We start from the raw sequence: 21056 nt of genomic DNA, 5'->3' as shown, positions 1-21056 counted from the left end.
GGATCTCTCAACGGGACGCCCGCCGAGTCCCCCAAGGATCGGGAGGAACAGAACCCGACAAATCTTCCCTTCTTCCTCTTCTTCCTCTCCTTCCTCTTCTCTTGTCTCTTTTTCGCTCTCTGTCCCTTCTCGCCCCTCCCCCACCCCCAACCTCCCTCGCCCCCCGCATCCGCGTGTTTCTTCGTCTCTCCGGGTGGGCGTGTGCAAAGAGTCTTTCCCTCGCCGTCTTTCCCCACAAACCGGCTAAATCCTCACCATGGGGGCGTATCTGTCAGCAGCAGACTCCTCGAAGGAGACGACCAGCGGCGTCTGCACGTCGATGAATCTCCGGTGGAGCACGTGCAGCATGCAAGGCTGGCGAGTGAGCATGGAGGATTCCCACTTGGTGCTCTACGCGAAAACCTTCCCGCGCCTGACGCAGACTTCCCTCCCGTCCTCCGAGAAGACGCAAATCGACTTGGGCGCGACGTCGTCGGCAGGCGCGAATCCTCTCGACCTGGGAGAAGGCCCCGGAGACGCCTCTCCGGTCCGAGCGAGCTCCAGGGCCTCTCAGGCGTCGCACCCGCGAAGCGCCTCGGCGGAGGCCCCCGGCGGGGCAAGTGTCTCCGCGGTGTCTCCGGCACCGTGGCCGTCCGGCTCTAGCGCCCTATCTGTGGGGCCCGACGAGGAGATCTACTTCCAGTGGGGCGAGACCTCGATGGTGAAGCGTCTGAGCCGCTCCCAGAGACGCGCGGGAGGCACGGTGGGAGGCATTCCCGTGGGGGCGGTTGGCGGTCTCGCTCCGGAGAGCGACGCCGTCGAGGGCGAGGAGAAGCTCGAGTCGGCTCTCGGGAAAGGCGACGAAGAGAAGCCGAAGAGCGCGAGCCTGCGCGGAGGACTCTCCGCGCGCAGGGCCTTCCGGAGGAGACGGCGATCGTCCGCGGGGGCGCCGGAGGAAAAGGCGAACGAGGACGAAGACGAAACCCCCGAAGATGTCGAAAGCGGCGATGTGAAACTCGCGCTCTTCGCCGTCTTCGATGGACACGGAGGCGCACATGTCGCAAGGTACGCAGAAACTGCAAACAGAAAAAGAAACTGGCAACGAAAAACGGCTAGAAAGAAAAGAGCCTTCAGGGCCAGGTGTGGGCGCTGTGCGTCCCTGGCTCGGGTCACGCGCGTGAGAAGTGCTTCTTCTCTGTCTTGTTTCTCTCCTCTGTCTTGTTTCTCTCCTCTGTCTTGTTTCTCTCCTCTGTGTCTCATTCCCCTCTTTTGTCCTGGCGTTCTGTGGGCCTCTGCGGTGGGTTGGGGTTTTTGCATTGCACGGGGCTATGGTAGTTTCCTTTTCGCGTTTTTCGTTTTTAGATTTGCGGCTGAGCATCTGCCGCAAGCGCTTCTCGCCCAGGAGGGCTTCCGGAAGGGTCATTACGGGGCAGCGCTTCGGGGCGCGTACCTCGACGTCGACGACGATTTGCGCGAAACTGCGTCCCAAGAGGAGCTGCATTTCCTTGCGCACCACCCCACCGCGCACATGCTCAGACTGGAACAGAACGCCCTCGTCGTCGGCTCTGGCGCGCCTCCCTCGAGCGTGCTCGCGTCTTCTTCCTCGCGCAGATTCACGCGCCTCTCTGGGAGCGGCTACGTGGCCAGGGCCCTCTCCCTCGGCGGCTTGGCAGCTGACGACAAAGACGAGTCTGGCGCCGGCGCCGCTTCGGGACTGCCCACAGCGGAGACTTCTGCGGGACCAGGAGGCTCGGAGGGCCCTGTCGCCACGGGCGCGGGCGTGGAGCCCCACGAGCCGGAGCCCAGAGGCAACATGGAGGCCGTTGGGCTCGCCGAGATTTCAGAGGAGGCCGAAGGCGGAACGGAGGCCGGCGAGGCGGCAGCGGCCGACGCAGAACGGAGAACTGCGCCGCGTGCGGCGAGTGGAGGCGGCGAAGAGACGGACGGGGCCCGAACAGTCGGCGCTCCGGCGCCGAGAGAGGAAGCGAAGGAGTCCTCGGAGACAGGTACGGAGGCGGGCGGCGCGTCTTTGGGCGGAGCGAAAACGGGGCGAGGGAAAGAGCCGTTCGAGTCCGAGAGCTCCGATGACTTCTTCGTTCCGAAACCGAGGAGCCCGCTGGCGGCAAGTGTCCCCAACGCCGACGACTCCCCGCGTCGCGCGCCGCTCTTCCTGCCGCTCTTTGAAGTGCCCTCGCGCGACGGGCGAGACGCGCCTGCCTGTCCGCGAGACAGGAGCGACTCGAGAGCCTCAGAGGCCTTCTCCGCGGAGCTCGAGGCTGCAGCGAGTCCCGACGCTGCAGCCAGTCCCGACGCTGCAGCCAGTCCCGACGCTGCAGCCTTCCCACCCCCGCAAATGATCGCCGCCCGAGAAGGCTCTGTCTCTCCCGATTGCAGCAACGCTTCGTCCAGCGGTCCCGGCTGTAAAGAAGCTGCTCAGGGCGCGTCTGCGCCGCAGGGCGCAGCCGCGGCTTCGTCCGGGACTGGACGAGGCAAGAGCTTGAGAGCCTCGCTCGCGGGCTTCCTCGACGGCGTGCGAAACACGTTGAATGTGGGGAAACTCTTCTCGAAAGCTGTCGGCGGAGGCACGACGCAGAATCCTTTGAAGTCCCTCGCCAGCCTCGCAGGGTGCACAGCCGTCACAGTGCTCGTCACGGTAAGCGCACTGCGTGCATTCGTTCTGCCAAAATGGCCGGAGACATTCCAGACATCTGTGCATCTACGGAGATGTCGTTGGGTCCATATATAGGTGTTGACGGGAATGGGTGAATGGGAATGTTTGAATGCGCACAGAGTAGGCAGTCTCTTGGTATCTATGCCGGAATGCATGTATGGAGAGGTATTGACCGTGAGGAAAGATCGTTGGAAGCGGGGGTGTTCTTTGAGATTCTGCCGGCGTCTTTCGGCCGCTTGCCAGGGAAGACACCTACACGAAAGGCCTTGCATATTTCTTATTGAGGCATGCATATGCGTCTGGATTCGCGAGCTGCAATGTGAATGTGGGTTTGCTGCATGTAAGATCCCGTGTCCCGCTCGCGAGAAAACGCAGACGTCGCTGGTGGTGCAACGGAGAGAGTGAAACGCTGTGTATTTGCAGAGAGATCGGTTTTTGAGTGCATGTGCGGAGACCCACGGAAAGAATGTCTCGATCGTACGTGGAGGCGTGGTGCTCACGAGATTCGTTTTCTGTTTTGCGCTGCTTTTCAGCCGTCGTGGATCATCGTCGGGAATGTCGGAGATTCGCGGTGCGTGCTGTGTCGAGGCGAAGAGGCTGTGGAGCTGTCAAGAGATCACAAACCTCAGCTCCCGGAAGAACGGGTAAAAACTCTTCTCTGTTTTCTTCCAGTTTCCCTCTCTCTTCTTTCTCATCAGTTCTCTTCCATCCTTTCTCTCGATTCAATCCTCTTTCTTCATTTTTTCCTTTCGTTGCTTCACGTTTCTTTCTCTCCAGTGTTTTGTCATGCTGTCCTTTCTCTGGACTCTCCCACAATCGTCTGAAGGCTGTGCTCGCGGTGTTTCTGTGTGCCGCCGTCCCGCCGTCCGTTTCGTTGAGTGCCTGTCTCCCTTCTTCCTGGACGTTTCTGTTTTTTCTGCCGCGCTGTCTCCGCTGTCTGTCTCCAGATTCGCATCTACGCAGCGGGGGGTTACTTGGAGATGGGGCGCGTTAACGGCAACTTGAACCTCAGCCGCGCGCTCGGCGACCTCGTTTACAAACAAGACACAACTTTGCCCCCCGAGAAGCAAATTGTCTCCGCCGTCCCCGATGTCGTCAGTGTGCACAGAGACCCTAGAGACGAGTTCCTTGTAAGTCCAACAAACACAGGAATGGACGCAAAGATACCTATATATACACATTTGCAATGCACATGCGGTGAGTGAACAAAACCACTTGCATACATTATTTAATTATATATATGTTTATATATATATATATATATATATATATGGTTCCACGGCCACATTCTGGATAGTAGTGCGGTGTTACCGACAGGATAGGGAACTGGGTATAAAAACTGCGCAAAGACTCATGCAAATCTTTTGGTCCCTTCTTGAAGCGCTCAGACGACTGGGGTGTTCTCCTGTTGCAGATCATTGGATGCGACGGCATCTGGGAACTGCTGAGCTCTCAGGAGGTAGTCGACTTCATTCGGAAACGCATCGAGGTAATCCGCTTGGAGGCACGTGCGCTGGGGCAGCCGACCAAAACTTTAGACTGCGTCCACCTGCTGAGCCAGACATCGATGGTTTACTGGCATATATGTGTGCATGACTTTGTATGGATATTTATTGATGTACATTGATGGATATATATATGGATTTACACGTGGATGTATATATGCACAGATTGTACGCGGATATACATGGATATATTTTGATATATGCATGCATACGCCGACGAATATCTATATATATAGATATAGATATGTTGAAATATTTCTCTTTGCAGAGAGGGAGTGCCGGAGCGACGAGGCGGCTTTAGATGAGTGTGAGGGTGTTCAGGGATGTGTTTTGAGCGGTCATGGTGCTCCCGTGTGTGTTTTTTTTTTCAGGACACGTCCGATTTGTCTCAGATTCTGCAAGACCTGCTGGACAGTTTGCTGTCTCCGAATCCCGCGGTTTTTGAGTATGGCTGCGACAACATGACGGCGATTCTGGTGGACTTAAAACCGCACACGCGAAACTACCGATCTGCTTCTCTCGATTTCGGCTCTCATGCGTCTTTGCAGAGAGCAGGGACTTCGACTGTTTCTCTTCTCCACGCGTCGTCCTCGCGGCTGAAGGAAACGGATCCATCTTCGCCGGCACGCGTCGCGTCAGTCGCTGGGGCGCAGCGCGCACCCCCGCCGGCGCCTTCTGACCCGTCCTCTTCTTCCCCGGTTTTGGAGAGCGAAGAGCGCGACGAGCTGCCACGCTTGCCGAAGCAGACGCTGCGAGTGCGTGTCGACGACGGAGAAGAAAGCACGGTGCGTTGCAGTGCCGAATTGAGGGGAGAAAAGACGGAAGAGGGCGAAGAGCGAAGGCCAGAAGAAGAGGAGAAAGCCGAAGTTCAGGGAGAGACGCCGGTGTCTCCGGCGACGGCGAGAGAAGAGAAAGACGGCGCTGCGTAGGGAGGCGCGAGAGAGGAGACCGCGGAGGAGAGCGCGGTCGAAACTGGACGCTGCTGGAGAGAAGACGGTCTGCGGCTGGCAGGAAGAGAGAGTTGAGCGTTTCGGGCGCTATTGCCGAATAATGGAGGGGAAGTATCGGGGACAGAGGCGAAACGAGGAGAAACAGATCGCCCGAGAGGTGGTGAAAAAGTGAGATAGGGGCATGGTGGAAAGAGGCGATCGCAACCACGCAGAAGGACGGAGGGAAAGCGTGAGAAGGAAGGAACTCGGGGGGAAAACCGGAAAACTGGAGTGAATATGGTGAGGCGATTTTGTCTGAAAACGAAGACGTGCGACGATGTGGAGCGCACGGAAGACGAGAAGGGTCTTCCCCGATTGTGTACGAATATGTGTCTGTACACCTGCATGCGTGTCTTTTACCTTTTTTGCGACAGAGCGACCTGGAGGTTTCATTTCTAGTTCCATGGGCGGACCTGTGGATGTCTCTAGGTGGAGCTGTGAAAAGGTCCCGTTCGTCTTTCCACGGTCATTTTCCCTCGCACTTTTTTACACGTTTTCGTTTTTTGACTTGCATGCACGCCACTTCTTCCCGGTATGTTCTTAGAAAGGGAAGGAGAGTTTGTAGAGATGCAATACGCGGAGTCTTGAAAGGGCTGCCGTGTAGGCGCTCTTCTCCAGCTGTGGGAAAGCTTGCGTGAGAAGAGATGCACGAAGCGAGGCAGCGAGGCGTTCCAATTCGCGGTATCTATACTTGCAGGGTTCCTAGAACCTTACTTTTTTGGGAGAAAGAAGAACCCGAGTAGGCTAGTTTGTGCGGCCTCCGTTTGGTGACCGCCGGCGTTCTCTTCCGCTCAAAAGCCTGACGAGGTGTACCTACACCCCGCGAGAGGCGCGATGATTTACCCCCACCAAGAGGCGCGTCGCGGCCTGGGACTTTCTGTGGGCAAGAAGGAGGGAAGAACGGGGGATGCAGGGGACAGCGAGATAGCGAGTAACAAAGAGGGAAGGCTGAACGTGAGAAGCACAGAGAGAAGAAAGGTGAGGAGTAAGGCAACGAGTGTTACCGCACACTACCAGTAATGAAAGGGGAGGTGTCTCGGTCCCTTCTGGAGAGAGTGGACGTAGAGAAGTTGATTTCGGGCACGAGCGAAAGGGCCCTGTTTCTTGCTGGTGGGACTCGCGACTCCTTTTCCTCCGCTGCCGTTCTGTTTTTTTCAAAGGGACAGGGTGGACATGCGAAATGGATTCAAACACAAAAGAACGCCAAAATCCCGCCCTCCGCCTTTTTTGAGGAGCCGTTGCTCACGGTTCAACAGAGTTTGTGAAAATCCAACCCAGTAAATTTGAATCAACTTTTTCGAAAGAATGGCAACTTTTACAAATATAAATGCTTACCGTTAGAACGTTTCCGTTTTCAATGATGGCAAGCGACTTTGTGTTTATATCCCGGGAAACTCTCCACGCCTACTCTCCGTGGAACGGTAAAAAGACGGCTCCAAAGTCTCGTATAGCCCCGCAGAAAATCACTCTGTTTGCTCCGTGATCACCGAGAGTGCCGTGACGCATTCTGCTGTACAGAGAGCGGCATCTGTGCGAAGGGTCCACTGACGATTGGTTTCCTACTCCGTGGTATGTCTTCTTTATCGCTTCATGCGGGGGCAAAAGCGAGGTCGTAAAGAACCCTTAACTTACGCCTCTCGTGAGGAAGGCGTAGGACTTCGTGATGCCTCTCCCGAGCTGTCGGTATTCCCATGAAGGTGGAAACACAGCAGAACGCTACACCCTGGATAGATTGACACGTTTTGGCAATTCTCGACGAGACAATGTGTGTATATATGTATGTATCCTCGCTCCTGAAGTCTTCCTCGGTTGCATGCTATCCCCTCATGCTATAGGAAGCGTGTTTTTTAGGGTTGTCTGGGAGACGCCTAAAGTCGAGTTCCAGGTTTGTCAGGAAACTCAGCGAGACTCCACGAGGACCTCACTGGCGCGCCTCATAGAAAGGGAAGAACCGAGGCCAGCGAGAAAAAAAACATCGAGTTTCGCCTAGACTGCACACAGGATCACTCGGGAAAGATGCAGATATTCAGAAGAATCTGCACACAGAGAAGCACCCAGCAGGGAAACGACCGACCAAAACCCCATTAACCCCGCGTGATTGGACACGTACCTACCCAGATCGACGCGTGTTGAACCAAGGTTTGAAGGCCCAAATCGAAAAAGATGCATTTATATCATATGGACGTATATGTATAAAGATTTGTATGCGAGAAACCCCCCGGTGTTATTTGTACCGGGAGTCTCTTCCATGTGTGTTCTGGCAGGTCCTGCATTGCTTGAGTACGCAGGTTTCTTTGTCTCCAGTAAAGAACTGTTCGGCGAAACTGAGAGGTCTGAACGGCTGTAGACGGAAAAAAGGAGAGCGTACTTGACGGATAGCGGCAGAGCTGAAAGGCGAAGAACTCCCAGAGCCGATCGCCGTGGAGCTTGACCCTTGTGGGAGAAGAGGGGTTCACTCCCATGCACGTCAAAAACAGCCAGGAAGATCCATCGCAACCACGGAGTCCGTCTCCGTAGACGGATAAAAGAACGTACAGCGTAGGGGGATGCTGGCAAAACAGAAAGTTCTCCTCTCTGACTCTACAGCTCCACAACAAGCTGGTCCTTCGTGTGTCCCCGCTCTCAACGAGTGACTGTGTTTCGGCTCTCGGTTCTATGGTGTAGCGGTTAGCACTGCGGACTCTGAATCCGCCGACCTGGGTTCAAATCCCAGTAGGACCTGTCGTTCCTTGAACTTTTGGTTGAATTTACATGGACAAAGGATCTCATTTACAGTCTTTTATATGCTTTGCCTCTTCTTGGGAAAACTTCCAGCCTAAATGAGATTTTACAGACGAAGGAAAGAATCCAGCAGCCGTGAGATATGTCCTGCCAGCAGCAAACATCATCTCCAGTCGAGACGCGGCAAGCCTGCATGCACGCTGCGTGCCCATGTATATCTATTAAGATTGATGAAAGAAAGCATGCATGCGTTTACAATGGTGTGAACGGGAAAAGGTTGTGAGAAATTCGCGCTTTTGTCGACAGAGTGTGCTCTTAACTGTAGACGTCGGCTCACGCTTCCTTCGCGTCTTTTTTTTGGCAGCTTTTCTCGCTGTCTGCGCGCGTGGCCGCCGTCCTCGTTTCGGTCACAGTGTCGGTGTTCGACTCACATGGCTGTGTTTCATACACATTCCACTTCGTACAGAAAAAGAACAGGCTTACACCACGGTGAAACTGGAGTGTGCACACTTTGCGTTGCAGAAGTATCTCTATGAAATGCGCTCTCTCCACGGCGCTGCAGCGTTGCCTCGCCTGTTTGGAAGGCCGAGTTAGGCCACCATCGAGGCTACCGGTTCTTGCACAGAGAGTGAAACGGTTGTCACTAGATTACTTCTGGTTTTCGTACATTCCAGCTCGCATCAGATGCTCCACAGGCAGATGTGGTTTGTGGAAACCTACCACTTCTCCTTTACGATGTGGGACAGGGAGTCTAGCTGCAACTGTTCCATGACGGGTGGCGTCTACGCAGCAGCAGATAGGCCCATCTGTCTTCCCACGAACTAGATGATTCATCCACCTTAAATTACAGATATTTTTTCCTTCGTGTAGACGCGTGTAGAGAGTCTCGTGCCTCTTTTCAGCGTGTGCGACTTGCTGGGCAGCAGCAAGCAGGGGCGGTGTCTAGACAGTCCGGCACTCTGACGTGGTTGTCTTTGTGATTTCTCCTCCGGCGAGAAAACAAAAAAGAGAGCAGGACTCGGTGGTGCGAAGACAAGAGTCCAGCATGTCTTTTCATGCATGCAGTCGGTGCAAATGAAGAGAACTCGCGACCGGATTCTCTCCCGTTTTTACTCTCAGTTATGCAAACTAGCTCTGGTCTCGGTCCATTCGAGCTAATTTCCACTTCGACTTCTCGCTGTTTGGTTTCCTGTTTTTTTTATTGCGTCCTCCTCCGTCTTTCCTCTCCCCAGTGGTCCTCTTCGTGTCTCTCTCTCTTTCCTGGCCCTCAGCTTCAGCCTCGTTTCCGTTCCTGCCGGTCATTCGTTCTAGCGTCTCCACTCTTCTCTCTCTTTCACGTTTCCCTCGTCGCCTGTGTCCTTCTGCGTTTCCTGCGCTCCTTCCTTTCGTGGCCCTCGCGTCGTCTGCCGTCCTCTCTCGAGACCGTTTTTTGGGCCCGAGAGGGGCAGGACAGGAGAAAACTTGGAGGAAAAGTTGGAGAGGATCTCCGCCGTTTTTTTTTCTCATCAAGTGATCTGCCCACACTGGTGAACAGCCAGAGTTTCGTTTCTGCCCGCGCTTTCGCTGTTTTGGGTAGAGTGACGCACCAAGAACTGAGGACTGCTGCGAGACTGCTGCGAAGCTGTCTTTTCCCTTCGGTCTGTTTCCGTCCTGAGAAAAAGAAAACGGCGCAGGTGACTCGGTTACCGAAAATGGCCAAAAGACTGGGCCGCCTTCTAAGCGACATTTTCATTATCAAACCAACTGGATTCACTGTGAGCTTCGATCCATCTCCTGTTGGGCCCTCAGCTGCTCTTTTCCTTCGTTTCACATGCGTCTCTTCTCTCCCTGCCGACGCTCGTTCTTCTCTTCCGGACTGTCTCGCTGAGTCCTGCGTCTTTTCCCTTGTCTGAATTTTTGACGGGCTCCATTCTCTCCGACATCCCTTTTCCTCCCCTTTGCTTCCGTCCTTGTTTACCGGATCCAAGTTTTACTGTGTTAGCCTGTGTTCAGGTTGCTATCCCCGGCCCACTCTCCCTTCTGCTTCTTCCTTCCGTTCTCTCCGTATCTCTTTCTCTCTTTCTTTCGCACCCTTCTCTTTCTCTCTACGTATTCCGGGGTCTTTTTATCGGTACTTGAGCCTTCTGTCTCCTGCGTTTTTGTGCTCGCGCCGCCTGTCGCGCTGGTGTAGGTCTGCCGCTTCGTTCGTCTCGACTCTTAATCTCTTCCCGTGCTCTCGTCTCCTCTTCTTCTCGCCGTTCATCTTGCGCCACGTGCTTATCACCTGTCTAGGAAAGTATGTTCGTGGAGGTTCTTCGCGGTCTCCCACTTTCTCTCGCAGTCAGCGTCACACCCTTTCTGCTGTCTTCTCTTCCTTTTCTTCCCTTCTCTGTTCAGAAGCTCCAGTCGTGGATCACGTACGCTTCTGTGACCTACTTGGGATATGTTTGGTACGTGGACGGTCGGTGTCCTTTTCTTCCCTCGAAGGAAAGCGATCGGCAGTCTCCCCTTCCGCAAGACGCTGAGCAGCTCGTCCAAGACCCCGCTGAAGAACGCCTGATCCGCGAACTCGGTGTAACAACGTAGGTTTCCCCACGTTCTTTCCTCTCTTCATTCGTTCCGCTCACGGGAACAGGCGCCCACCTTCACCGGCTTTCTCACTCTTCTCGTTCCAAGCCGGCGCGGTCCTTCTTCTCTTGTATGAAAGCCCGAAAGTCACCAGCCGTGCCGAGGTCGAACCTACAGAAGCGACTCCACTAGCTCGCACTGCAGCAAACGCACCCGATGTGGTGGCAGCTGCTTTCTGCTGAGTTTGGTTTGGTGCAGTCAACTTCCACAGTTAAGGGGGAAGGGTATTGTCTTTTCTCCTCAGTAAAAACGAAGAAAGGCATGACTTTGTCTGGATACCTTTTCTCGTCCGGCGGCTCCTGGCTGCTCCGAGCAGCGAACAGCTTAGCTAACAAACCGTATTAGTTTTCCCGTAGTGGGTATCGACGCACATTTTGTGGAAACAAAAGAACCGACACAGGGCGGTGACGGCGGTGGTAGGAAACGCGAGAAAGGAAAAACAAAAACGCAATTGTGTAGATAGGTGCATGTGTAGTGCCGACGGATACGCGGAGAGCTTCCAAAAAAGATGCAGTTATAGAAATACATATGTAGATGTAGGTGCCTATGTGTCGGGTGATAGTTTCGTTTCAATTGGCATGAACGCACTCTTCGGGGTCGAGCTCCACGGCCTTGTCTGGAAGCGCTGCAACGATTCCTAGAGTGTACTCAAGGGGAGTGCAGATGAGCGGTGTCCGTAGTTCAGTCCGTTACTGAAAGAAGCAGCCTCTCCTGACCTGTGTACGTATGTGAAGCTACATATATACATGATTATTATAGAGAGGCATTTATTTTAATTTACGCCTAGTAAGGGATGTGCCAACAACATGTGGATCGGTTCAGAGGTATGTAGGCTGTTTGGAAGAGAAGGCAATTTCGGGTGAATCTAGGCATCACGAGAAGTGCTAGGTAATGAAGTTTGAAGCCCTCTGTACACATGTATATATCGATGTGTACGTTATTGTCCATAGGCGTGTACATCTGTTTCATTTATTCACGGGTTGCTGAGGGAGCATGGCAGTCTCCGGTGCACCACGCTCCCGGCGCGAGTGACACAAGCAGCAGTGGGCATGCATTTCGGGCTTTTCTTTGCGGTTTGTGTCGGCTCGGCCTCGTGTGGCGTCATGTGCAGCTTCAAAGAATGGAAAAAGCACGGCTTTATTCCCGACAGTCCCGTCAGCGCGAAGAAGGACACCGTTCACGGGGAGAAGACGTCTTGATCAACGGTTTAGGGATTTTAAACAGAAGAAAGGAAACCAGAGACACGCAGAAGCTCCATTTTTATTTGGGGAGGAAAACGTGAATATCTTTTACTGTATCGCTCCCCTCACGCGTTCTGGGGAGCAACACGTCACTGTACAGCCGCTAGGGTAGTTGCCCTCGTGAGCCTCATTCGTCTTCATGCACCCGATAAAGCTCCACAGTACTGGCACATTCGACTCATTTCAATGAGGATGCAAACAGGCGAGCGAAACTGGAAAGTTTCTTTTTGAAGTTGAGGAGAACACATTCGCTCCAGTGACGCGGGGTTTTTTTGGTTGTAGAAGGTACATGGAACTTCCTTTTGACAGTCGGCCACCGCGTTTTTCGGATTCTCTCGCAATCCCTTCCAGCTTGCTATCTGCTGTCTCGGGTTGTTTTTTTCGTCTCGTCTTCTTTCCTGTTGCGCTTCCTTGTGGATCGAGTAGTGCTGTGGGCACTAATGGATGGGGAAACAACAGCAAGAAAAAAGTGCCAGGTCACATACCGAGCTTTAGATAAGGGAAGCGTGGTCCGTGTCTTCGCCGGTTGAAGGTCCAGAGTGTGTATTTAAAGCCTTTCTTGTAGCAGTCATCAGCTAAATCGTGTGACCGGATCAGTGTTCGCCCTTTAGCCGGACGAGAGTCAGCACAGAAAGCGACGCACTTTTCAAACTTACTCTTGTGCAAATAACCGCATACCACCATAAAAACGTGAACAAACCGATGGAAAAAGAGAGTCGGGTATCGTGCATGGAATCCCGTTTGCGTACTAATCAGCAGGTCCGGTGACTTCCAAACTGGTGCCAGAAGCCGGTCACTTGAAGTAGAAGTCACTGCTTGTGACCTAGATTTGACATTCCCTGTGGCATCACTGGCAGAATCACAATACCTGTTGAAGCCCCATTCAGCGCTCCGTAGTCCGGTACACATCCCCTTTACCTAAAACTATTTCTGCCACCACCGAACTCAGGTCATCACAAAAATGCAAAATGCACTCGACGTAGCCGCGAAGCCCACGGTCCAGGGAAACACACCAACCACGCCCACAGACGACGATGCGACACCCTCAATCATTACGTCACTGGTGCAAACAGTCGGTGAGTCCTTTCCAGCGGCCCCCCTCACCGTCAAGCACTGAGTAGGCTTCTTTTGGCAACCAACCACAATCTTCGTTTCCTCCTCTGGAAAACCGTCCTCTGGTATAACCAAAGTGAATGTGGTGTTGTCCCCATTCGTCTGCCACCACTTGCTCTCGTAGACTGGGATAACTTCTGTGTAGTTGCCACTGCACGTCTGAGCGGCGGAGCCCTCTCCGTCCTTACTGACGAAATAGGTGTCCTGGTATTTCGTTGGGAGAATTTCTCCCTCGCTTCCGCAAACCAGACTGAACCTGTTTTGCGACGGGGTCAGCTTGACAGCATGATGCGACTCATTGCTAGTCTTTCCGTTGGCACAGGTGATGATCTGGCTTTCTTGTGTCAGGCCAGTCTGCAGCATCCGACGAAGGCTAGAAGCACTTGAGGGAACACAGGCAAGTCTCCCAGTGTTCTTCTCTCTTCGTTTGTGCACGGGTGTAAGGGATGCGGCAAAGGTTTGTCACGCGCAAGCGAAACTGATTCTCTTTTGAAATTTGATATGATTCGATTGTTCGATTCGATAGTGTCGGTACGAGAAGAAAAACTCGAGCAAAAGAGGCTTCTGATCCTAGAGCTTCATATTCGCTTTCCGCACGCTATCGGGGTGTGGGCTCCTGCTGACAAACGATTTCGAGTCAGTCACGATCTCATCATTTCTGGCACCTTGTGGTGGTACAGTCGAATTGGTGTTGCGTTGCTACCGGCGGATCGAGTCTGGCAAACAGGCTGCTGTCACTAGTCCCAAGCTGCGCAGAGTCTCGCTTGTGATTCCCACATCTTGTCTCGATGGATTCCCACGGAACGTGGACCGGTGGGAAGTGTTTTGGCTGCCTGTAAGAACCCGATGGCGACTCTCCTCTAGTGCCTACCTGTCCTCAGAACCTCTGGGCGTCTGCTGAGCCAGCGATTTTTCCAGGACATCTGGACACACACAGAGACGCTCGTGGTCAGCCGCGACTGCGATACGCAGTCTTCCTTCCCATGCCTCTATAGTGTGCCTATATTATGTATATACTATAAATATTTCAAGTTCTATAAGATCTGCTTCAAATACAAAAGAAACTAGCACAAAAATGACTCTTCCTGGAGATAGAGTTAAATTAACTGTTACATTAATTTATTAGATTGCTATTGAAAAAGCTATATATCTTACAGTTTTCTGCCACGTTTTTCCCGGATGTGGGGTGGCTGAAGAACCGTGCACGATTGTATGGACACGGTTTTGAATCTGTTAGACTTGCACGATGGAAAGTTTAAGAGACCTGATGATCGGCCCAGCATTCTCCTTATGCTGGCTCTCCACTTTTGCTGGCTGTGTCAATGCGAAAGGCTCATAAAGAACTTGTGACAGACGTCGTGAAAATGTATACCCCCTTTTCTCGACAATAGATGGCCTAGCTCACAAAAACGAAATGAGACATGCACTGAAGATGCTTCTCATGCATATCGGTAACCCCCACCCTCAGTAAACCTGTCGAACTCTGCATGTGTCAGCCGTGTTGCCAAGAGTTGCACGGGTAATGCCATTGCTAGTCGATAACTGAAAGTTCCTCACCGAGTGTCGATGAAGGAAATCACCCTAGAAACTGAGGTGTCAAATAGGTACAAACCGTACAAGGATTAATCATGTCCATCTGTACATTTAAGCTTAAACCCGGAAGCTTTAAAAACCTGATTGTTGATTCGTCAACAACGCATGGGGATTCATTGTATGATCTGCTATCAGTATCCTTGAGAAAAGACAGCAGTCGTTAGATGACGCGGCCATCCCGCCTTCAACAGCCTGACGGATGGAAGATGCTTTTACGACTGTACTGCATAGCCATTAATTTAATACAGGTGATCTCTTTCAGGGAAGGCACTGCCAGATACAAGAAGATAGCCCCACAGGCCGGTCTTGAGGCGCTACACAGCATTTTCACTACAAACAAATGAATTTTTTCTCCGCCCTACCATAGCGCTGTTTGCCGGAAGGGCTGAGGGTAGTGCATGTGGGGAATAGGAAGGTTGGATGAGTCTTTCCTTGAAATGGTGGTGCATACTATTTCATCTTGAAACAGGCGGTAAAACGATAGGAAACGCGCTCCTTCCAGAGGTATCCCTGAGGAGAGGCAACACTGTTCCTCACGCCCCACATAGCTGGAGGAGAGAACCCGCAAATCCGAACAGCCAACAGCGCCTTAGAGGCCGACGTAAACGCAGCTAGGTGTACTGGGAAAAAGCACATGTGTTCGCGCACCAGCACAGCTCTTCACAGCAGCACCGGCTTGGAACACTCCGCGCAAGACCAAGTGGGATTTGGAGACGGCAGTGCGAAGAGACAGCACCGTTTTTTTTAATTCTGCATCACATGGGCGTTAGCGCAAAAAAAATTGGCACGCCATCGGGGCACATTGAGGCGGGCGTGGCCCGGAGTGAGAAGAGCGGAAACGGGTACACCGGTGACGCAAAAGGTTTACGTCATTTATATTTCCGTAGTCAGCGGCGGGGATTCAATTCTAAAGAATATGCATGGACCTGAAATTACTTCACCTTCAGGGCTTCAAAGTGAGGCCAGCATCCTCAACTCAACACCCAGCACGAGTCACCGAAATCAAATCACATCACAAGCATGCAAATGCAATCGACATCGCCCCGAAACCCACAACCCAGAAAAGCACACCATCCATACCCCGAGACAGGGACGCCGACGATGTCACACCCTCAATCGTCACGTCCACGGTGCAAACAGTTGACGCAGCTGCTGTCGCTTCTTCTCTGGTTCTGTCGCCTGACGTAGAAGCCTTCTTTTGACACCCAAGCGTAATCTTCGTCTCCTCCTCCGGAAAACTGTCCGAAGGAATTACCAGACTGTATGAGGTTTTATCCTTGGTCTCCTCCCACCATGTGTTTTCGTAAGTTGGTATAACTTCTGTGTAGTTGCCACTGCACTGCTTGGCGGCGGCGCTCTCTCCGTCCTTACTGCCACAATAGGTGTCCTGGTATTTCGTCGGGAGAACTTCTCCCTCGCTTCCGCACACCAGAGTGAAGCTGTTTTGCGACGGGCTTAGCTTGACGGTTTGGTGTGTGGGATTGCTAGTCTTTCCGTAGGCACATGTAACGGTATGGTTTTTTTCTGTCACACTTGGCCTCGCCTCAAGCGTCACTGTCAATTTGCATTTGGATGTGCTTTGATCACTAGAGAGGCAACCAACAATGAATTTTTTGTCGGAGTAGGGGAGATTCGCGGCCGGAATGGTTAGTTGCTTGCCTTTAGTATTGCCCTGCGACTCTCCTGTAACATCTTGCCACTTTATGCCGTCGGTGGAACCAGCAAGCAGGGTCGTGACATCAATACATGTAGGCTTACCACCATCCTTCTTGCAGTTCTTCAGGTCATCTGTGGCTTCTGGGCATACTTGCTTGTTGTCCGCTCCGGCTGGTGTCCATGTTAAACCGGTTTTGCAAAGCAACTGCAGCACAGACCTAGTTGCAGATACCGTTGCCGTAAGATCCTGTTGATTTCCACTAACCTTATCACACGTGCACTGTGTCCCGTTATCAATATCCTCGCATCTGGACGTCGCAGTATCTTGAGCAAGGGCTCCGTTAGTCGTGAAGAAAGTAATGTCGCCACACAGCTGTGACGTGGTTGCGACGAGGAGAAAAAGGGTCAAAACTATTCGAGGACCAAGTCGGAGCTTCAGTTGCACTTGGTGATGGAGGGAAAAGTGCGACACCGACGAAGAGACCCCAAAGCGGGTCGCGCCTGCTTGCAGGAGATGCGCCATAGCCGTCACAAACAAATTTTGTTACTATTCAAACGGGTGCAGTGTGCGGTGAATCGGACTCGAGAGGTACGGTAAATGCAAGGCTATAAGAGGATACAATGTCGGAAACAAACGAAACACCGCAGTCTCGACGATTCAGCTGATAACGTGGAAGTGAAACAGAGGGATGGCACTGCGCCCGCAATCATTGACAGCTTCGGGGGTCTGCGAGGTTTGAAAAAGTGAGAATACTGCAGACGTGCCCAAAATGGAGTTTTGACGTTACAGTCTGCCCATGTCCGATGCGCAAGATCGGCGTTGACCTTTGTTGGAAAGGAAAGCAACGTATACTGTGTGGAGCATGCAACAAGGACTGCGAAACACAGAACTCGGGAACCGTTTTCTGTTTCGCGACAGTGGGAGTTCTTGCGTACCCGATTGCCGCCCGTCCTTCCTCTAAGACAACGGCGCGGCCCGCTGACGTTTTCGCCCCCAGCCCGGGACACGCGACCAGCCCCCGTTACCCGTCCGAGCTGCACTCCTCCTCTCAGCCGCCGGTACTCTGGAAGAGAGTGAGGGGGGATGCAACTGGCCACATCTTCTGCACGCGCACGTGGTGTGTCGTTGAGATTTTTCTTATCATTTTAGCTGACGGGCAATCTGGGGTGTCGAGGGATGGTGTGAGAGGAAGTCGAGCCGCTGCCCTCAGTGGAGTGACTCTGCCACGCTGCGTGTCTTGTCGACATGGTCGCGCTGCAACAGCTCGGCAGCCTATATATTTGGACGGACATATTAGGTGAAGACTACTTTCGTGGCATGTGCACCCACAGGTTTGCAACATTTTGTTTCGAGTTGAGGTACAGTGAATCTTGAGACATTCCTGGCGTCTTTCATCAGGATTACAGACAGGGTCGAGGCCCGCCAGGACGCCGGGAGAGGGGAGCTGGACGGCGCTGGTGCGGGGGATATCGAAAGTGTCTTGTCAGGTGGGCGAGGCACAGATGCCTGCAGGGGTGCGATTACAGGTCAATCTGGGAATGGGAAGACCGTGGGAAACTGACTGTACAAAGGATGAGCAGACTTCGATATTTGGCTGTCTTCTCGCACAATAGCAACCACGCGCTGTCCTTATGGTTCTGGACTTTCAAGGCTGGAGCCTGGTCCTTCAAATTCCCTCATCTGACTTGAGAATCCCACGAAAAGCGCGAATGAGTGACACAGAGGGAGATTGTGAGTCGCGGAGAGAAGCATGCAAAGCGGGAGCTACCATTAACTTGATTGAATGCACAGTAGTATCAAGAGAAGCATAAATCACTGCTAGAAAGCCCGTTCTAGCTACTGCCAACCACTGTATGGCGCCGGACCCTCTCATCACCCCCTGTTCCTCCGTGCGTATGTAGACAAAGGTACATCGAGGCCGTCAGCTAGGTAGCTTTGTCTCTCCAGGTCGTTCGTGGGACGACGCATTCTTCCCTAGATAAGTGTGTGACTGCGCTGCGGAGGGTCGCATTGTGTCCGGAGTGTGGTAGCACAGTTTTACGTGGTAAGACACAGCACTTTCTTGTGACAGGCCAGTCTGCAGCATCCGACGAAGGCTAGTATCACTTGAGGGAGCACACGCAGGTCTTCCAGTGTTCTTCTCTCTTCGTCTGTGCACGGGTGCAAGGGATGCAGCAAAGATTCGCCACACGCAAGCGAAACTGAATCTCTCTTGAAAGTTTGATATGAATCTCGTGGTCGTTTGGATAGCGTCGGTACGAGAAGAGACTCGAGCAAAAGAGGCTTCTGATCCTAGACCTTCGTATTCGCACCCGAATGTTGATTTGTCAGCAATGCATGGGGATACATTGTATGATCTGCTATCAGTATCCTTGAGAAAAGACAACAGTCGCCAGATGACGCGGACATCCCGGCCTCAAAGACTGACGGAGTGAAGTCCTTCAGTGGAATTCGCTTATGGAAATACTACAAAGTCACTGAGATCATACATGTGATCTCTTTCAGGGAAGGCACTGCCAGATACAAGAAGATAGCCCCACAGGCCGGACGTGAGGCGCTACAGAATATTTTAACTATAAACAAATGAATTTCTTCTCCGCCCTACCATAGCGCTGTTTGCCGGAAGGGCTGAGGGTAGTGCATGTGGGGAATAGGAAGGTTGGATGAGTCTTTCCTTGAAATGGTGGTGCATACTATTTCATCTTGAAACAGGCGGTAAAACGATAGGAAACGCGCTCCTTCCAGAGGTATCCCTGAGGAGAGGCAACACTGTTCCTCACGCCCCACATAGCTGGAGGTGAGAACCCGCAAACCCGAACAGTCAACAACCTTTTAGAGGCCGACGTAAACGCAGCTAGGTGTACTGGGAAAAAGCACATGTGTTCGCGCACCAGCACAGCTCTTCACAGCAGCACCGGCTTGGAACACTCCGCGCAAGACCAAGTGGGATTTGGAGACGGCAGTGCGAAGAGACAGCACCGTTTTTTTTTAATTCTCCATCACATGGGCGTTAGCGCAAAAAAAATTGGCACGCCATCGGGGCACAGTGAGGCGGGTTTGGCCCCAGAGTGAGAAGAGCGGAAACGGGTACACCGGTGACGCAAAAGGTTTACGTCATTTATATTTCCGTAGTCAGCGGCGGGGATTCAATTCTAAAGAATATGCATGGACCTGAAATTACTTCACCTTCAGGGCTTCAAAGTGAGGCCAGCATCCTCAACTCAACACCCAGCACGAGTCACCGAAATCAAATCACATCACAAGCATGCAAATGCAATCGACATCGCCCCGAAACCCACAACCCAGAAAAGCACACCATCCATACCCCGAGACAGGGACGCCGACGATGTCACACCCTCAATCGTCACGTCCACGGTGCAAACAGTTGACGCAGCTGCTGTCGCTTCTTCTCTGGTTCTGTCGCCTGACGTAGAAGCCTTCTTTTGACACCCAAGCGTAATCTTCGTCTCCTCCTCCGGAAAACTGTCCGAAGGAATTACCAGACTGTATGAGGTTTTATCCTTGGTCTCCTCCCACCATGTGTTTTCGTAAGTTGGTATAACTTCTGTGTAGTTGCCACTGCACTGCTTGGCGGCGGCGCTCTCTCCGTCCTTACTGCCACAATAGGTGTCCTGGTATTTCGTCGGGAGAACTTCTCCCTCGCTTCCGCACACCAGAGTGAAGCTGTTTTGCGACGGGCTTAGCTTGACGGTTTGGTGTGTGGGATTGCTAGTCTTTCCGTAGGCACATGTAACGGTATGGTTTTTTTCTGTCACACTTGGCCTCGCCTCAAGCGTCACTGTCAATTTGCATTTGGATGTGCTTTGATCACTAGAGAGGCAACCAACAATGAATTTTTTGTCGGAGTAGGGGAGATTCGCGGCCGGAATGGTTAGTATCTTGCTTTTATCAGCGGTCGGTGGAACTCCTGTAACCTCTCTCCATTTGATATCATCGGTGGAGCCAGCGAGCAAGGTTGTAACATCAATACATTGGTGCTCGCCTCCACCCTTCGTGCACTGCTTCAGGTCGGTTGTGGTTTCTGGGCATACTTGCTTGTTGTCCGCTCCGGCTGGTGTCCATGTTAAACCGGTTTTGCAAAGCAACTGCAGCACAGACCTAGTTGCAGATAGCGTTGCAGTAATTGCACTTTCACTGGAGGTTGCCTCGCACGTGCACTGTGTCCCGTTATCAATATCCTCGCATCTGAACGGCGCAGTTTTTTGAGCAACGGCTCCGTTAGTCGTGAAAAAAGTACTGTCGCCACACAGCTGTGATGTGGTTGCGACGAGGAGTAAAAGGGTCAAAACTATTCGAGGACCAAGTCGGAGCTTCAGTTGCACTTGGTGATGGAGGGAAAAGTGCGACACCGACGAAGAGACCCCAAAGCGGGTCGCGCCTGCTTGCAGGAGATGCGCCATAGCCGTCACAAAAAATTTTGTTACTATTCAAGCGGGTGCAATGTGCGGTGAATCGGACTCGAGAGGTACGGTAAATGCAAGGCTATAAGAGGATACAATGTCGGAAAGAAGCAGAACGCCACACTCTCGATGAATCCGGTGACAACGTGCAGGTGAGTCGGAGAGATGGCACTGCGCCCGCAATCATTGACAGCTTCGGGGGTCTGCGAGGTTTGAAAAAGTGAGAATACTGCAGACGTGCCCCCGAGTCTTAACGTCACAGTCTGCCCGTGTCCGATGCGCAAGATAGGCGTTGACCTTTGTTGGAAAGAAAAGCAATGTACTCTGTCGGGCATGCAACAAGGACTGCGAAACACAAAACTGCGGAATCGTTTCTCTTTCGCGACAGTGGGAGCTCTCGCGTACCCGATTGCCGCCCGTCCTTCCTCAAAGACAACGGCGCGGCCCGCTGACGTTTTCGCCCCCAGCCCGGGACACGCGACCAGCCCCCGTTACCCGTCCGGGCTGCACTCCTCCTCTGAGCCGCCGGTACTCTGGAAGAGAGTGAGAGGGGATGCAG

The 21056-nt window shown here is 52.8% G+C and overlaps 4 protein-coding genes and 1 non-coding gene across 5 annotated transcripts; 3 read left to right on the top strand and 2 right to left on the bottom strand.

Moving 5' to 3' along the window:
- Positions 1 to 256: 256 nt before the first annotated feature.
- NCLIV_038980 (hypothetical protein) lies at positions 257 to 5084 on the top strand (the record flags this gene model as incomplete). Its single annotated transcript, XM_003880808.1, has 6 exons — positions 257 to 1044; positions 1342 to 2632; positions 3184 to 3294; positions 3598 to 3780; positions 4065 to 4139; positions 4527 to 5084. 6 exons carry the CDS (start codon positions 257 to 259, stop codon positions 5082 to 5084), a joined length of 3006 nt encoding a protein of 1001 aa, XP_003880857.1.
- A 2709-nt stretch (positions 5085 to 7793) lies between these two features.
- NCLIV_t110001 lies at positions 7794 to 7865 on the top strand. Its single transcript has one exon. It is a non-coding gene; the product is annotated as a tRNA-Gln (tRNA).
- Positions 7866 to 9556: 1691 nt separating this feature from the next.
- Positions 9557 to 11754, top strand: NCLIV_038975 (uncharacterized protein; the record flags this gene model as incomplete). Its single annotated transcript, XM_003880807.1, has 3 exons — positions 9557 to 9619; positions 10251 to 10418; positions 11584 to 11754. 3 exons carry the CDS (start codon positions 9557 to 9559, stop codon positions 11752 to 11754), a joined length of 402 nt encoding a protein of 133 aa, XP_003880856.1.
- Positions 11755 to 15431: 3677 nt separating this feature from the next.
- Positions 15432 to 16598, bottom strand: NCLIV_038970 (srs domain-containing protein; the record flags this gene model as incomplete). The annotated part of the gene is made up of 1 exon (XM_003880806.1): positions 15432 to 16598. The coding sequence occupies one exon, from the start codon at positions 16596 to 16598 to the stop codon at positions 15432 to 15434; it is 1167 nt and encodes a 388-aa protein (XP_003880855.1).
- A 2735-nt stretch (positions 16599 to 19333) lies between these two features.
- Positions 19334 to 20497, bottom strand: NCLIV_038960 (srs domain-containing protein; the record flags this gene model as incomplete). The annotated part of the gene is made up of 1 exon (XM_003880805.1): positions 19334 to 20497. One exon carries the CDS (start codon positions 20495 to 20497, stop codon positions 19334 to 19336), a length of 1164 nt encoding a protein of 387 aa, XP_003880854.1.
- Between the last annotated feature and the right edge of the window lie 559 nt (positions 20498 to 21056).

This window comes from Neospora caninum, chromosome IX, assembly GCF_000208865.1.
Source record: "Neospora caninum Liverpool complete genome, chromosome IX".
In the NCBI taxonomy this organism is placed as follows: Eukaryota; Apicomplexa; class Conoidasida; order Eucoccidiorida; family Sarcocystidae; genus Neospora; species Neospora caninum.
The sequence above is the reverse complement of the archived record's forward strand: the minus strand, read 5'-3'. Positions and strand labels throughout refer to the sequence as shown.